Source organism: Neophocaena asiaeorientalis, unplaced genomic scaffold, assembly GCF_003031525.2.
Source record: "Neophocaena asiaeorientalis asiaeorientalis breed wild unplaced genomic scaffold, Neophocaena_asiaeorientalis_V1.1 scaffold118, whole genome shotgun sequence".
NCBI lineage: Eukaryota > Metazoa > Chordata > Mammalia > Artiodactyla > Phocoenidae > Neophocaena > Neophocaena asiaeorientalis.
Genome location: NW_020175528.1, coordinates 10,076,883 through 10,094,427, shown reverse-complemented (window position 1 = coordinate 10,094,427; position 17,545 = coordinate 10,076,883). Strand labels below are relative to the sequence as shown.

Here is a 17,545-nt window from a genome sequence, read left to right as displayed (position 1 = left end):
CAGATCAAAAGAAGATTCTGGCTGCAGACCAATTTCGTACCCATCCTCTTCAAAACAGATTGTTCTAAGGCACAGTGGTTCTACACAACCTCTCTGGAGAAATTCTGCATGACCAAGCAACGTGGATGGATTTTGTGAATCTGTGGTCAGTTCAGTGCACCTCACTCTATATTTGCTTTCACTTCTTCCTTGTCTCATTTCCCTTTCCCCCTCACTCCTGCTGCCTTGGGATCGCACACCCCAATGAAGTGCAGCACAAAAGCTTTAACACAGACTCTTATTTTCTAAAGTGGTGCTTTTCAAATATTAATGTGCATACAAATCACTGAGGAGCTGGTTAAAATACAGATTTTGATTCAGTAAGCTGCGTAGGGCCTGAGATGTTCTGATGTTTGATTTCTGCACCGGCTCAAGGTGATGCCAGTATGGCTGATCTTGGGCCCATACTTCCTGTAACAAGGTTCTAGAGAACTGAGTCTAGTAAAAAAAAATGGTCAATAGAGTCAGATGATGGCAGCCTGATTATAAAGTTCCCTATCAACAGTTCATCTAACAGCATCTTTTAATGATCATTTGCGTAGATCAGTCGTTCTCAAAGTGTGGACCCTAGACTTGCAGTGTCAGCATTACCTAGGAACTTGTTAAAAATTCTAATTCTTGGGCCCCTGCCCCAGATCTAATGAATCAGAAAATCTGAAGAGGGAACAGTATCCTGTGTTTTAACAAGCTCTTGATTGTGATGCATGCAAAAGTTTGAGAACCACTGATACATGACTTCTTTAGGATAACGAAATGGTGATTATCTAATCCCATCATTCTTTTTAAATTTACTACTGTTCTATAAAGAAGTTTTCCTCATCAACAATTTGGTTACTGAAAAATAGTTTGTACAGGAAAGGCAACATAAATGCTTGATTTTTTCTTTCTTTATCAATTTTCAAAGTAATGAACAAGGATCCCATCAATTTCTAATGCTGACCAATAAGATTTGGAGGGAGGAGGATTTTTTTACAGACTACTTATATACTTAACATGTCTTAATTCTTAGAGTCATTATTCTTCTTAATGCTCAAATTGTCCCATCTAAGGTTGGTATAAACCCCTTCATGTTGACTCCTGTGACAGTTTAGCAAAACCCCATTAGCCTTTTATAACTTCCTCGTTTTCTGGCACAAGACATGTATAGCTCAACTCCTACATTTTTTGTCCTATACCTGGAGTTGACCACTCCTCCAAGGAACTGGTTCCTTTTAGTGAAGAATGGCATTTAGAAATCATAATCTGTGAGGTATTTACTGCTACCAGGTTATCACTGGCTCTAGCCCTTTAGAGTGGACAGAACTACGAAATACAAATTTTTTATGAAAAGAAATCATGAATTCATATTGATACATGCAAGTCTATCTCCCCACTTCACTCTTATGCTGAAACTTTGGTTCCTAATGACATTAATATAATTATTTATTTGTTTTACCCTACAATAGATTTAAAAGGACAACATCAATTTTCTATTAATAATAAAACTATTGAATGCATTTAAGAATATTGTACATCATCATATGGTTATGTCACCAACTTAATATAAAGCTAGGTTCACTTGTTCCCATTTTCCATTTAAATATTTTTTTTAATTTAAAACAATTATGTGGTCCAAAGTCGAAACTATATATACCAAAGTTCATTTACAGACATGCCCCTGGATCTTGCAATTCTCTCTCCTCCTATAGATAATCACTTTTGTTAGTTTTTGGTTTACCTTTCCATTATTTCTTTTCGGGAAAAATGTCTCTCTATTTATCTAGCTATATATTTTTTGTATATTTCATTTCTTATACCTTTTTCATTCTATAATTTATCGAAGATTATAGGCAGTGGTTTGGCTATCACATTTGCAGGTTTTTCCTCAGTCCCTAAGATAAAATTCTTCTAAGCTAGAGGCATGAACTGAATTACACTATTGCCTACACCTTTTCTTTTAAACATGCTTAAGCTATTATTTTCAAATCTAAAGATCATTTTTCTTGATAGAGAATATGCATTCTTTCATTCTTTCCATCTTCTGTTAATATTATATAATATGTCCCAAGAAACTAGCTTATCTGTTCTTTTTCTTTTTTGTTCAGAATATAACAACAAAAATACTTTAGAATGCATTGTATAGTTCTCTGTAACATTACTCGACAAAATAAACCATACCTTGGAAACACTGTGCTTTCTGTAAAATGTGGTGGTCCATTCACCATGTATAGTCCTTCTGACCCTCGGACTAAAGAAAAAAAAGGGAAAGAACCACCATTACTTTGTTAATAAATACTCAGTTATCACAAATGTTTAAAAAAAAAAAAGCTTTCAGTCAAAATACTAATGAAATCATTAAACATTTCATAGAACTATCAAACATCAGCATTAAAAGGGCACACTTTTCTTCCTCTTGCATAAAATCATGTAATCGCTGAGAAATAAACAGGTAATGCGATGAACTGAATGTGTCTCCACAAAAATCCTCATGTTGAAACCCTAATCCCAATGTGATGGGATTGGAAGGTGGAGCCTTTTGGGGGGGTTATTAGATAACAAAGGTGGAGTCCTCATGAATGGGATTAGTACCTTTACAAGAAAAACACAGAGGATACAATAAGTTGGCAATCAACGAACAAGTGGGTCCTCACCAGACCTGACCATGCTGGCACCCTGGTCTCAGACTTCCAGCCTCTAGAACTATAAGAAATAAATTACTGTTGTTTATAAGCTACCCAGTATGTGGAACTTTGTTATAGCAGCCTGAACTGACTAAGACAGGTAATATCCCTCTTAGTTCTTTTCCTACAGAGCAAATTCATTTAGTCTCTAAGGAGACTACTTCAATAAATCCACTTTTATCTATCTTACAAGAAATCTATGCATTTGCATTGAGATACAGCATTCATACTTATATTCCTTCATTCAAATGGAAAAAAGTGATCTTAGTATTATGTTTTCACATTATTTTCTAATCTCATTTTCAAAATGTATGGATGTTGGAAACAGAATTAGGAGCTGAGTCTAAGTTAAATCTTTGTATCAGCTTACTCTCTCAAGTAACTTTTATCATTAAAAACTCAAAATTGTAACTGTCACCAGTGAAAGGCAGTACTATAGTAGAAAGGACATGAACTCAAAGGTAGACCTCAGTTCCTATCTGATTGTGGAACCTTAGATGCATCGTCACCTCTGAATCTGTGCCCCAATCAGCAAAATATAAACTTTAAAATACTGTGTGCTTTATGTAAAATAATAACATAAAAATATAGTATAAATTCATTCAAAGTTCTTAAAAATATGACATTATTAATATATTTACAATTTCTCAAGCTAAGAGAACAAGCAGGATGAGATACATTCATTTACTAAGCTCCCAATGATAGTAATATTCTAAAAAATTAAATGGGAACAAAGTTCAAGATTAAATAAGCAGAAACATCTACAGAACTAGATTATACTTTTTTAAAATGACTGAATTAGAAGCTTCTAAAGCTGAACCAAATAAAATGATTCATTCATTCAGCAAATGCTTACTGGAGGAAAAAAAAACTACCACCAAAACCTTATGTTGAGTACTGCAGATACAATAGGGAGGAAAATCAGCCTGTCCCTGACCTCACTAATCAGATAATTAGTCAAATATATGGAAATCTATAACTGCATTTAGTGCTACAAAGGGAAGATATAAGAGGCTACTACGGTGAATAATATGGAGTTTTAATCTAAGAATGGAAGGTTAGGGAAAGCATCCTTGAGTAAGTGATTTGTGTGCTGAGATCTGAAAGATGAATAGCAGTTAACAAGCAAGGAGAACAGTAACAGTCGCAGAAACTCCGTGACAAGAGAGATGACAGCATCACAGGAATGGAAAGGAGGCCTGCGTGGCTGGAAGGAGGTGGATCTGGAGAAGAAAACAGGGCTCAGACCAAGCAGGATCCTGTGGCTTAAGTTAGGCAACGTTGGACTGCAGCCTAAGAATGTTGGGAAACTTCAAAAAAGTTTTAGGCAGATTTTTAAAACCAGACTTGCAATTCAAAAAGCTCAACTTGGTACAGTGTAGACAGTGAACCAGAAGGCAGTAAGATGTGAAGAAACTACTCAAGATGGTCTGCAGTAGTCCTACAGAAGAGATAATAGAAACTTTGGGAATTCCCTGGTGGTCCAGTGGTTAGGACTCCAAGCTTCCACTGCCAGGGGCCTGGGATCCATCCCTGGTGGAGGGAACTAAGATCCTGCAAGCCGAGCAGCACGGCCACAAAAAAACAAAACAATACAAAACTTGGACTAGGGTAGGGCAGTGGAAATGGAAAGTGGAGAATAAGTGTTCAATATTCAAGAGAGAAAACTAACAGGACTTGGTGATGAGTAACTATTTTATCAGCTAGAACTCCTGCTAGCAGCAACACTATAAGAGCTGAAGAAAGGAAAAAGTTTTACTGAAGTCCATGGCTACAATTTCACTTCCTTCCTTTTCTGCCAGCTATTCATTCACAAATCTCCCACTCTTCAGCAGCAAAGTTGGTAGCGAGGGGCCACTCTTGGCTCCAACTCTGATCCCTATATTCTTTCCCTTCTCAAGGGACAGTTCTCATAACATCAATTTTCTACCTGTAAATTAACTAGCTCAATCTTCAGATATTGAAAATAATATAATCTACCTTCCCAAAGTAAATAATTTAAAGTTAGACTGAGGGAATTCCCTGGTGGTCCAGTGGGTAAGACTCCACACTCCCAATGCAAGGGGCCCAGGTTCAATCCCTGGTCAGGGAACTAGATCCTGCACGCATGCCGCAACTGAGTACACATGCTGCAACTGAGTTTGCACGCCACAACTAAGATCCCGCATGCTGCAACTAAGACCTGGCGCAGCCAAAATGAATGAATGAATAAATAAATAATTTTTTTGTTTTTAAGTTAGAATGAAAGTAAAAGGACCACTGACAGACAAGATAAAAATCTATGTACTCACAGAGCTTCCATTCTAGTGGAAATGATGAAAAATAAGGGAGTAAACACGTAATTGAATAATGAGTTTCTGGTCAGATATCCACAAGTATACAACTGGATACCATGTTTCCTCATATACTAAACTGAGTTGCCAAACTGCTGTGGGTAGTTTGCCCTTGAATAGAATGGAGTCTAGCAAAGTGTTCTACACATATCAAAATCTAAACTCCTCACACTACTGCCTACAAGGCTCTATACCTGGCCCCTGCACAGCTCCATGTGCTAGGTATTAGGGATCTTAAAAAATGAGTCCATCACTACACTCAAAATGATGATTTCAAAAGGAGCTCAGTCTACTGCTACACCTTGAATGAAACACTGACGATATCTATTCTAAAAATCTCTAATACATTTAGTAAACATTTTGTGCCAGGAAATGTTTTCCTAGAAGACTTGAAAACTATGAAGTTTAATTCTTTAGCATCAGAAATTCTCAACTGCTTCTTGGCATTCTGGCTAAAATCAAGTATTGCATCAAAATTCTCTTACTACACAGGCAAAGCTGTGTTGTTTCTTGTCACCAAATCAATCGCCTGCTGCAATATAATGTATGATACATTATGATTTAGAAGAAAACAAGCCATTCTTTTCTTAATACTACAGTTAAGGTTTTAATAAACATTTATTTGAGGGATTAATAAAAAGTGAGTTTCCCAAACTAGGGGGTTTGTAGTTGTCAGATTACATGTTATCGCTAGGTTGCATAAAATTCTGTCAGCCTAATGAGGTCCCTCCCACAAGCTGCAGTGACAATTTAACTCACTAATCGCTCTTTCAAAATTCTCATACTTATCTAGGAAAACAAAACAGTACATTATCAGTGTATACCCAATGAAGCCGCAATACTTTTAAAATGTGCCATATGATGATGCAATCAAACCATGCTCATTGCCTTAACACATGCCTGAAGTGATTGGCAAAAAAGAAAAAAAGCTTTCCCTAGCTCATCTCAGCTTCTTGTGTTCTCATGACACTTGTACCTAGTGAACTTGGTCCTCTGTATTTGTTGACTTTGCTGTTATTACCGACCACAATGTTTACTTGGTGAAAATCCAAAGTTTTCGTATGTTATATTAAAGTGGCAGCTGTACCTCAGAACCCATGAAGGTAGCCTTCTGGCCACAGCAGTGGGAACTTTCAGGGTATTCAGGGCAACCAGTATGGGTACAAGGTTTCCCTTTTCCAAAATTTCTATTTCATACTTACATCCCAAACTAAGACATGTAGAAGATCCCAAAAGAGTTGCTAAGACTGAATGTTTATGTACCCCTACCCCAAATCCATATGTTGAAACTTAATCCCTAATAGTATTTGGAATGGCTTTGGGGAGGTAATTAGATCATGAAGGAAGAACCCTTATGAATGGGATTAGTGCCCTCATGAAAGAGGCCCCAAAGAGGTCCTTTGTCTCTTCCACCATGTGAGGACACAGTGCAGAATGGCTGTCTATGAGCCAGGAAGCAGGTGATCACCAGACACTGAATCTGCCAGTGCCCTGATCTTGGATTTGCCAGCCTCCAGAACTGTAAGAAATAAATTTCTGTTGTTTACCACCCAGTCTATGATATTTTTGTTACAGGAGCCAGAATGGACTAAGACAGGAGTGGGGGAGCAAAACTCCCACTTAACTTAATAATGCAGATTATTAACCCCAAATCTCAGAAGGCAACACCCACAGAAATGTCAGTGTGAAAAGTGCCATGTCTTTCTTGCTCAAGTAGCATTCAGTCTCATGTGGCTTTCAATGACTGGTTTTAGTATGTTTCTGGAGAAGCAAAATCTTGAGTCAAATTAATCAACTGCTTTTCAACATGCATATGTTCACATTCAAAATAAAGAACACTTTGAAAACAAAAATTTAAAGGTTACATAGTCTATGATTCCATTTATAAAACTTTTATTTATTTTTTTAACTTTTTTTTTTAAGGAAAATACATTTGTATTTTGCATAGAGATGGAGAAAAAGGCAAACTGTTGTTTGAAATTTAGAAGTACATTTCAATTGTCCCTTGAATAATAATCAAGATAATTTCACTAGGTAGTCTCAATAATTTTGTATTATATTAAGGTTGCTATTCAATATTTATCACAAATTATGTTCGGCCATGCTATAAAAACTTACTAAAAAAAAAATGGTTGGCTTTTCACCAGGATATATAACACTCATGAAATGACAAAATTATCATGATACAGGACAGATCAGTGGTTGCCAATGGTTAGAGTTGGAAGGAGGGTCCAATGATAAACGGGTAACATCTTTGTGGTGATAGAGCAGTTCTATATTCTGATAGTGGTGGCTACATGAATCTACACGTGATATAGACATGCACAAACTAGTAAAATCCAAATAAGGAGAGCAGTTTAGTAAATACGACTGTACCAGTGTCAATTTCCTGGTTTGGCTAATATACTATAAGATATTATCATTGGGGAAAGCTAGATGAAGGATATGCAGGAACTTTCTTTATTCTCTCTGCAACTTCTTTCAAGTCTTAATTTATATCAAAATAAAAAGGCTTTTTAAAAGCCCATCCCTTTTTGGTAATACTTTGTTCACAATACGGCAAGAAATAAAACCAATCAAAAGTCTGTCAACATTTCTCAAGAACTGATTTGCCTGGGAATACAGGACAGAGGTGTTAAATTAAAATTAAAAATCGAATAGATCAAGATTTTTATACTAAGATAAAAACATATTCTGCAAGACAAAAGTACATATCAAAGCTACTTCATACACTGATGATACTGTTGATTCCCATTAAATTAGACAACCTTTGTACATGATGCTTTACAATAGATATGTCTGTTATATGTGAACTAATTATCAATTAAATTCATGATAAAAGTCATATGGAGTCATTATAGCTTTGTTCATACATGTAAACCACTATTTAAAACAAATATTTTCTTTCACACTTCCCTACATAGAAGCATAACTATGAGAAAGTGCTGTAAGACATTTTGGAACCACTAAGATACTATACTGGATTTATTGGTTTGAGCAACTTCTTATACAAACTTGAATACGTGGATATACAAAGTTTATCAGAAGAAACACAAAATCAGGTTCATAACAGAACATAAACTGCATTATAAGTTAATAAAAGCAAAAATAAATATGGACTCAAACTCTTTTCAATAACTGAAACAATTTTTTTCTACATATGAATTTCTAATGAGGAATTCATTTTAATTAGAAGCGACTAAATGTGAAACACTGAGTAAAATGTGGGGATAGCTTAACATAGTGTATTGACATTTGACCTGATTCCTTATTTTTAGTGATTTTCCCCTTTAATCAAAAAGGATCAGCAATATGTTCTACTGGAAAGAAAAATCTGGAATGCTAACAGTTCTTGTCATTAAAGCAACAAATAAATGCCAGAGTTTCACACAGAATAACTGTTTAAAAACAACAATTACATTAAATACTGTACCTACATAGTATCTTTTTAAAACTTACTAGCCTTTCTAGATACTCACATACTATTTATTGCTCTAGGCCTGAGTCAATATGAGAAAACTACTGGACTTCAACAAACAAGGGTCCTATGCCAGGGATATGGTGATCATTATAGTATGATACTTTTTCCAATGCTTACATCCCCTGAAGTATATATCAATTTAAGAAAATGACTCAGTCTTATCTCAATGGCTTCAACTAGGCAAGCTGATTGGACAATATGGGCTTCATGTAAGGGCTATTGTTTTACATGCCTAGCATCCAGGCCCCCCTTTTAGGAGACTTTAGTTTTCCTTTGGGAAACGTCCAGGGGTGAGAATATAATTTGGTCCTGGTGGTCTGATTAAAACTGGACTGATTCAAAGAGGAGCATGAGCCAAGCCAAAGACAGCCAGCCTCGAGACTGGCACAGATGTGCACTTTCCTCTGGGGCTGTCGAGCTGCTTGACTGTAAACCTGGAGCTCCCGATTAGAACGTCAGCCTGACAATAAGTTTAATCGGAAAGAAAGCAAGAGCTGAAGGAGGAAGAAAAACAGATTTCTGGAGTCATGTGAATACCTGGATGTGACAGTAGAAGCTTTAAGGTTACATGAGTTTTTTCTTAAAAAAAAAAAAAAAATCCCCTTTTCGGGGCTTCTCTGGTGGTGCAGTGGTTAAGAATCCACCTGCCAATGCAGGGGACACGGATTCAAAGCCCTGGTCTGGGAAGATCCCACAATGCCACGGAGCCGCAACTACTGAGCCTGCGCTCTAGAGCCTACAAACCACAACTACTGAGCCTGCATGCAACAACTACTGAAGCCCACGCGCCTAGAGCCTGGGCTCCACAACAACAGAAGCCACTGCAATGAGAAGCCCACGCACCACAACGAAGAGTAAGCCCCACTCGCACAACTTGAGAAAGCCCACGCGCAGCAACGAAGACCCAACACAGCCAAAAATAAAAATAATTTTTAAAATATCCCCTTTTTACCTGCTTTAGCTTTTTGTCATTTCCAATTAAAAGTCATAACTAATAAAATTTACTGGATAATCTTTAAGTTATTCACAACTCCAAAGTCCCATAAGTCTATATTTAAAAAAAGGTTTTGGAAGTAAAAGAATCTATTATTGACTGAAATACCTATACTAAGAATGTTTAAAAGATTAATCAGTGTGTTATAGTGAAAGAAAAATGGGCCATGGAGTTGAATGACTGAATATAATCCTGATTCTGCCAATTTGCAATGTGAATTTCTCTGAGCTGCTATAAATATGAGAATATTTGGAGCACACAGACTAGATAACCCTTAAGCTCTTACAAAGTCCTTGACCTTAAGCACTGTAAGAAAACTGTCACTCTTGGTTAATCTGACTACAAATAAAGTGGTTATCATTCACTAATTTATTCTTCCATTTAACACTTAGTGTTGGGCTTCCCTGGTGGCACAGTGGTTAAGAATCCGCCCGCCAATGCAGGAGACACGGGTTCGAGCCCTGGTCCGGGAAGATCCCACATGCCGCGGAGCAACCAAGCTTGTGCACCACAACTACTGAGCCCATGTGCCACAACTACTGAAGCCCGTGTGGCTAGAGCCCGTGCTCTGCAACAAGAGAAGCCACCGCAATGAGAAGCCTGTGCACCACAACGAAGAGTATCCCCTGCTCGCTGCATCCAGAGAAAAGCCCGCGTGCAGCAACGAAGACACAACACAGCCAAAAATAAAAAAACAAAACAAAAACAAAAAAACCCACTTAGTGTCTATTGTTTACCAAGCATTGTACTTGGTACTGAGAAGACAGGGATGAATAAAGCTCTGCCCCTGCCATTAAGGAATTCACAGTCTAGCAAGGGAGAAAAGCATCTAAACTAGATAATTACCCTGTGTGATAAGTGGGGAAAAAAACCCCAAAAACCTCAAGTATATATGAGGTACCAAAATAGGCTGGGGAAAGACTATCTGGGAAGACTAAGGAAAGACTTCACAAAGTAATGATGTCTAAAATGAAATTTAAAAGATAAAAAGACGTCAGCCAAATCAAGAGGAAGAGAGCAGTGTTAGACTGAGGAAATAGGTTGTTCAAGGGTTTTATGAGCAGTTCAGTATTGATGGAGAACAAAATAGGATAGGATGGCAAGGAGTAAAATGAATGACAAGAGCTATTCAAGGATTATAAAGGGTTCTATATGCTATGCTAAACAGGATGGAATTTACCCTGCAAGCAGTCACTGTAAGGATTTTAAAAGGGAAAAAATAATGATCAAATTTTAAAATGTACCAGTTTTTAAAGTTCAAAAAAAGCATTTAGTATTCCAAAATTATAAGTAACATACAAGCTACCTTTATGAAGCTACAGAAATAAATTCATTTAGTTACTTTTTAAGCAGTATCTGCCTGGTATGTTATCTAACAAATTAGTTTTTGATAAATGTGTGGTGAATGAACTGTGGTAGCCAGATTGAATATGAATGGGCAGGGTGCTTAATAACCAAGATTTCAAAATGTAGAATGGTGAAAAGTGCAAAAGCTTATTTTCCCCCCAAGTCTCAGGGGGAAATAACCCCTTTCCTCAAAAGTAGACAACCTTTCCCTCAATGGCTTCTTTTTCCTTAATGTTATTAAGTTATCGGTAACTTATAGCCTTCTTTTCCCTCCCAACTCCCCTCTCCTTACTTGATGCTCATATACGAGACTCCAGCCATTAATCCAGAGTCATCGCCGACATTGTCTAAGACTGTTTATTATCTTCTCCAACATTATAAACTCTGCCTCAGCTTCGAAACCTCAGGAATCCTGTAATGTTCTAACGTTGTTACTTTATCTTTATAATGTTCATTATATGCTACCACCCCAGACCACACTCTCATCCCCTTAAAACCTACACTATTGCAGCTCCACTCGCCCTACTCAGTCCCACAAATTTCATTAAAGCAAGGAGTGCAGGATTCGGTATCACTTAAATTCAGGTGTATTTAATGTGCGTGGTTATTCTAGTAGACCGAGTCATACGTTTACGTTTTTTTCTTAATACAGAGCTAGCTAAATGACTTCACCCTGTCAACAGGGCCTGTCACCAAGTAAGCGTTAGTGTAACACCAATATTGCAGACCCAGAGTAACAAATCCCACTAGCACTCTTCGTTTTTATGCCCCTTCCTCTATTCCTGTAGAACTTAAAGTGTCAGGAAAGAATGATGGACGAGCAAAAGGGAAGGGGAATGCTGGAGCTCCCGAGGCTAGAGCCTAACTTCCGACTGCCACGCTACACCAAGAAATCCAAAAGGCCCTCCGGCTCTCCTACAATCCACAAGAAAAGGCGGATCAGACTCCAAGGCTTCTCGGGTGGTGCCCAAGATTAGAGACACAAAAATTATTGCTCTAACGAAATAATCCCTTGCTCGTTCAGAGCTCACCTGTAAGAAGCGGCGTGGACGGCGCCATCTTGTCCCGGAAAGAGAAACTCATATGCTTGGGTCAGAGTTCACGAGAGCCGAACCCGGCCCCAACACGTCTCCTCCGGCGTGAGACGGCGAACCGGTGTTTCCGGGGTCGCCAGCCTCGGGGCCAATTCACTTCCGGTCGGAGAGAGACGTGAAAAAGGAGCCCGAACGCGCACGCGCAGCTCTGGGGCAACACTTTACGGAGCGTGGAGGGGCGGAGCTAAGGCTGGAGTGACGGCCTTCGCCCTCCCTCTCCCTCTTCCTCAGCAGGCGGAGCGTGCACTTCCGCGGGGCGGAGTCGGCCCAATGCTGACGTTGGCAGCCGAACCCGAAGTAGTTCGAGGCGACGGCTTGCACCGTCAGGTTGTTGCGTTGTGAAGCATTGCGTTCTCTTCCTCTTTCACTCCACGCTCCCGGCGGAGGCCACAGCGGAGACGCGAGAATATCACGGCGGCCTGCTCTCCCCCTCCCGCGCGCCCGTCTCGCTCGGCCGGACGGTCCGGCGTCGTCAGTCAGCCGGCGGCCCGCGCCCAGCTAAGGGCTCAGACCCCGCGCCCGCCGCGCCCAGGCCCAGCGGCCGGAGCTAGCGCCCCACCTGAGAGCCTCCTCGCTCCGGCGGCGCGGGCACCGGGAGCGGAGCGTTGGTCGCAGCGACCCGAGGAGAAGCGAGCGAGCGAGGCCCAGCGGTGGCCGGGGCAGGTGGTTGCGCTGCGAAGATGGTCGCCAAGCAGCGGATCCGTATGGCCAACGAGAAGCACAGCAAGAACATCACCCAGCGCGGCAACGTTGCCAAGACCTCGGTAAGGGAAAAGCGGGCGCCCCTCTTGGTTCCGCAGCCGGGTATGAGGCCCGGGCCCCGGGGCCGCGCCGAGCTCCCTTCCCCAGACCCGGGCGACTCAAGGGCCCGAGGTCGCGAGCCGGACGCTAAGTTGGGAGCTCAGGGAGGTGGGTGCCGGAGCCGGGCGGCTCGGGAACGCAGGGGAGACCAGTGAGGTGCAGGGACCCGGCGACCTGGCCCGGGGTGCAGGGTGAGAGCCCGGGGTCTGAGTGGTTGTTTTGCATTGGAGACCGTGGATTTTCCTTTTTGCAGAGAAATGCTCCCGAAGAGAAGGCGTCTGTAGGACCCTGGTTATTGGCTCTCTTCATTTTTGTTGTTTGTGGTTCTGGTAAGTGCTTTGGGGGCGATCATCGGGTAGGGTGTTGGATGACGGGTTGGGGATGACGTGGTGATCCATCAGTGGTGAATCCTGCCCGCATAGTTCTCAATCCACCTGCCGGGAGCTCCGCATAATTCTGTTTTATCTGAACCCAATTACTTGTCCCACATACGCACAGAGGGTGGTGCTCTAGAAACTTCTCCCCGCTTGATTTGAGCTCACAGGAGAGCAGAAAAGGAGGTCAGGTCCTTAGTAATGATCGAGTTGACAAATATTAGACCAAAACAAAAAACAAAAACACCTCCCAGAATGAGAATTTAGAATATTTTGCAACCTTTGCGAAAGTGAAGCTTATGAACATCATGTACATGCAGATGTTCGAACTTAATTTAACATGTTCCGAAATCTAATGTCTTTATGTCAAAATTGGATATATTTTATAAAGTAAAGCTAGTGTAAAGAATTGGCTCATTGTAGAGGAACTTGTACCTGATTGGCAATTTAACGTGCGAGACAAATGTTTTTAGTTTAACAAAAGAAATGTTTGACATATGGTAGGAAAAAATAGTTATCAGGACAGACTGCTGTTAGAGTAGTAGGCTCTTGCCCAAGGAGATGGATTACAGAATGCCTTCTTCTCTTCATCTTAATATGCAAGCTGTTAATATGGAAATACTTGTTTCTGTTTTACATGTTCTGACATCTTAAAGTTACTGAGGTTTCTTTTAAACATTTCACTTTGCCTGTCTCCTAAACATACCAATTGGAAGCTTTCCTGATAAATGGCCAAGAGCCAAGCAATTTATGTAACCTAAAGATTATTGACTTTCAGCCTTGTGAGAATGAGGAAATGTGCATATGTTACAGGCCAAGTACACCTAATGTTTAGGGTTAAACCAAAATAATTGTATGCTAGAAAAACCTTTTTGCTTTGGTGCTTTAATTTCTTTCTAAAAATCACTGCTTATTTGGTAACTCTCTAGACATTTTGGCATAAAATTCAAGGAAGCTGAGGCATAAAAAGATTGTATTATTACGGTAGGCCTGTGTTCATATTACTATGAAGTTACATAGTATTTGCAAGTAATTGTAAGGGTATTCTTGGATTCTTGAACTACCTTAATATTTGTCAGTTGCCAGGCCTGTTTTATTCCAAGCATGTTTTAATACTTGCTCTCTCTCTTTACAGCAATTTTCCAGATTATTCAAAGTATCAGGATGGGCATGTGAAGTGACTGACCTTAAGATGTTTCCATTCTCCTGTGAATTTTAACTTGAACTCATTCCTGATGTTTGATACCCTGGTTAAAAACAATTCAGTAAAGCATCCTGCCTCAGAATGACTTTTCATATCATCCTTCATGTGTCATTCCAAGGTTTCTTCACAAGTCATTCCAAGTTTTCTAGTCCATACCACAGTGCCTTGCAAAAGCACCACATGAATAAAGCAATAAAATTTGTTAAGCTACAGTAGTGGACCCTACTTATTCAGTCAGTAAAGAGTAAGTTTTTTTTTTTAATGTGGTTATTAGAACAGTATACAATATAGGTAATTAGATTGAATCTGTGTAGACAGGGTCTAGATTTTGTTAGCCCTAATGTGTAAATGCAATTAGCTTAATTTAAAATTTGGAATCCTACGGTTTTTATATAGCTAGGCACTTTATTACTATTTCTTGAAAGCACACTCCCATAGAGGGTCATGTAACCGTCCTGTAATAAGGTGCTTATAAATGGAACAACTACACAGTTAGCCTAGTTTTCCCAAAATCTTTAGCACCTGAAAATTTTAAAAAGCTTCTAAATGCCTAATATAAAGGGAGATGCTTATAGCCACAACGTCTATTTTAACAATATTATTTCTTTTACACTACCTTGGATTTTGCATGAGTGAATATACTAACGTAAGAGGCTATAAGAAAACAACTTGGTTGAGCATTTTATAACTTAGTCACTTCGGTTTCACTAAAAGCAGCCATGGTGGAGTAAAGTCAGGGAAGGTTTTTTATATCACCATTGATTTCACCAGAATTACTTTAATATATCAAAGGGGCCTATTATGCTCACAACATTTTAGGGAAAAATAGTACTAAAAATGGATGCCTCATCAGGACGTCCTGTTGAGTCCAGTGGGCCGTAGGACAGCATGTTAATAGCACTTTTAATACCAAAAAGGCACATCAACTGCAAATTAGTTTGGAAATGCTTTTTCTTGATTTATGATTAAAATTCTGTTAGGGTACTAGATACATCAGACTAAAGTGTCATGTGAAATTAAATGGATTTACTGATACGGATCAGTCTTCAGTCTTCCCTTTGTTGTATGATTTTATAGGTTATGATTGATCAAACTTTCTTTTTACTAATGGTAAGGGTGAGTGATAAGGCAGGTTTTGAGTTTTCTGGTACTGTTGAAAATTTCAAGTATTGGCTATTTAAATTCTTAGCCATAATGATGAAAAAAGCCTGAGAGGTGTCTATGTGGTCATGAATTGGAAAGAAAGCTGCTTGTTTGCTGTGTTAATTGCCTCAGGATACCTCTTGAAAATAAGCTGTTTTAAGAGGAACAGAAGGGAAATCTACTACCTAGTCTATATACAGTGTGAACCTCAGAGCTTCCCATACCCCTAAGTATGGGGAGAATAAAGGAGAGGAGTGGTTAAGGACGTTTAGGAACTTGACTACAATAGGAAAGGAATCTGCTGACCTTAGGCCAGCAGGTTTTTATCTGCATTGTTACCTGCCTTTCTCACCCAGGAAATCAACCCCTGTACTTGTTTCCCTCTTGGAAACAAGTGTCTTGGTTAACTAATTCTATTTTGTTGTAACTTTAAAAATGAAAGTTATTGTTCTAAATTCATAGCAGGTGCCTTATTCTTTGCTTTGAGTCAAACTATTCCATATCAGAATTTCCCTTGGTTTCCTATAGATAACTGGCTTTAAGACATTGAGGGTTTTTGTGTTGTTTTGTTTTTAATGTACAATGTCTGTTAATTTGACTGTTAAATTGCCATAGTGAGCAATCATTTTACATATGTAAAGTTGCATTCCCTTTGTATATCGTGTCATTACCAATTGGGTGCATTTTTAAGGATGGATTATGCATGTTTGGGTCAATGAAAGGTATGTCATTTCATTAACCCTTTAAAAATAAAGATCCCTTAATATTTGATGCCTTCTAAAAGGAAATGATTTTATAGAGTTCTTATCTGAGTATACTTTTTATACTTAATAGAAAATGATTTTAAGGAACGCCTGGTATGTTGTACTTGAGTTAAAAGAAATAGTACCCAGAGGCACAAATTTAAGGTTTTAACTGGGAATAGGTAGCAAGAAAAATATATAAAAGCACAATGAATTAAATACTTTCCCAACTGGGGTTTACCCTCATCTCATTATTTGAGTCTGGTTCAAGGAAAAGCACAATTTTTTTTCTTTTTCTTGATTTCCCTTTCCCAGTTGAATTTTATATGTCATCTAATATTGAGCACAATGTGAGAATAAATACTTTATCGGGGTTGTCTACATTATCCAATTACTCTTTGTAATTTAGCTATAACGTTTCAAGGAGTTGTCAGTGATTTCATTGTATCTGTTGGGTTGTATATAATGTTGCTCAAAATGATTGAGTGAGCTTCCAAAATAAGTGAAGATTTTCATTGTAACAGAATGCATTGTAATAGGCTTTGATTTACATTAAAGAAATGTATATACTCAACTGCAAGGCCATGGCTATTGTCACTGAGGTTCCTGGAGTTTTGTTGGCACAAAGGACTACCATGTAGTGCTGGATTATATTCTTGGGAGGTTCAGCAACAAAATTTTATTATGCTTTTAGCATCTGTAAAATTTAGGACATCATCAGATTTTCCATTTAGAAATTGTTCTGAAGTTTGATTCACATTTACCTATGTATTAGTTTTTTTAACTTGTCATTTTAGATGCAAACTACAACTTTTAAGAGGTAGGAGTTGGGTTCAATAACAAATTCTATGACACTCCCACAGAGAATCCTTTCCTGTCTATACACAGTCCCACTCTAGCTGTTTGTACCACTTTATCTTCAAGTTAGAACAAAAATGGCCAAATCTGGAAAGAGTGCTAATGAGCAACAAAATGCTAGAAATCAAGCTGAAGGGAAAAATTCAACTGTCTGGACTTAAATAATTCAAAGTAAATTCATATCAAAGAATCAAAGATAGAAATGCCATAGAGGGCTTCCCTGGTGGTGCAGTGGTTAAGAATATACCTGCTAATGCAGGGTACACAGGTTTGAGCCCTGGCCGGGGAAGATCCCACATGCTGCGGAGCAGCTAAGCCCATGTGCCACAACTACTGAGCCTGTGAGCTACAACTACTGAGCCCACGTACCACAACTACTGAAGCCCACGTGCCTAGAGCCCATGCTCCGCAGCTATAGAAGCCACTGCGATGAGAAGCCCACACACTGCACCCACCTGAAGAGTGGCCCCCACT

General features: G+C 39.1%; 2 protein-coding genes across 2 annotated transcripts in view; one reads left to right on the top strand and one right to left on the bottom strand.

The window, feature by feature from the left end:
• EIF2A (eukaryotic translation initiation factor 2A) overlaps positions 1-12,053 on the bottom strand; it is a 37,846-nt gene extending 25,793 nt beyond the window's left edge. Inside the window, exons 1-2 of the mRNA XM_024769043.1 lie at positions 11,886-12,053; positions 2,197-2,266 (exon numbers count right to left, since the gene is read on the bottom strand). Coding sequence (XP_024624811.1) covers positions 2,197-2,266; positions 11,886-11,937 — 122 coding nt within the window. The 5' untranslated portion in view covers positions 11,938-12,053. The remainder of the gene's footprint in view (positions 1-2,196; positions 2,267-11,885) is intronic.
• A 157-nt stretch (positions 12,054-12,210) lies between these two features.
• Positions 12,211-16,787, top strand: SERP1 (stress associated endoplasmic reticulum protein 1). Its single transcript, XM_024769044.1, has 3 exons — positions 12,211-12,712; positions 13,003-13,078; positions 14,259-16,787. Exons 1-3 carry the CDS (start codon positions 12,629-12,631, stop codon positions 14,297-14,299), a joined length of 201 nt encoding a protein of 66 aa, XP_024624812.1. The 5' UTR covers positions 12,211-12,628; the 3' UTR covers positions 14,300-16,787.
• The last annotated feature ends 758 nt before the right edge of the window (positions 16,788-17,545 follow it).

What these genes read in the sequence shown, in the direction of transcription:
- SERP1 (XM_024769044.1), top strand. Translation starts at nt 12,629, where the DNA reads ATGGTCGCCAAGCAGCGGATCCGTATGGCCAACGAGAAGCACAGCAAG. An exon ending in GCAACGTTGCCAAGACCTCG is followed by an intron (nt 12,713 to 13,002) that starts GTAAGGGAAAAG and finishes TCCTTTTTGCAG; the next exon opens with AGAAATGCTCCCGAAGAGAA. An exon ending in TTTTGTTGTTTGTGGTTCTG is followed by an intron (nt 13,079 to 14,258) that starts GTAAGTGCTTTG and finishes CTCTCTTTACAG; the next exon opens with CAATTTTCCAGATTATTCAA.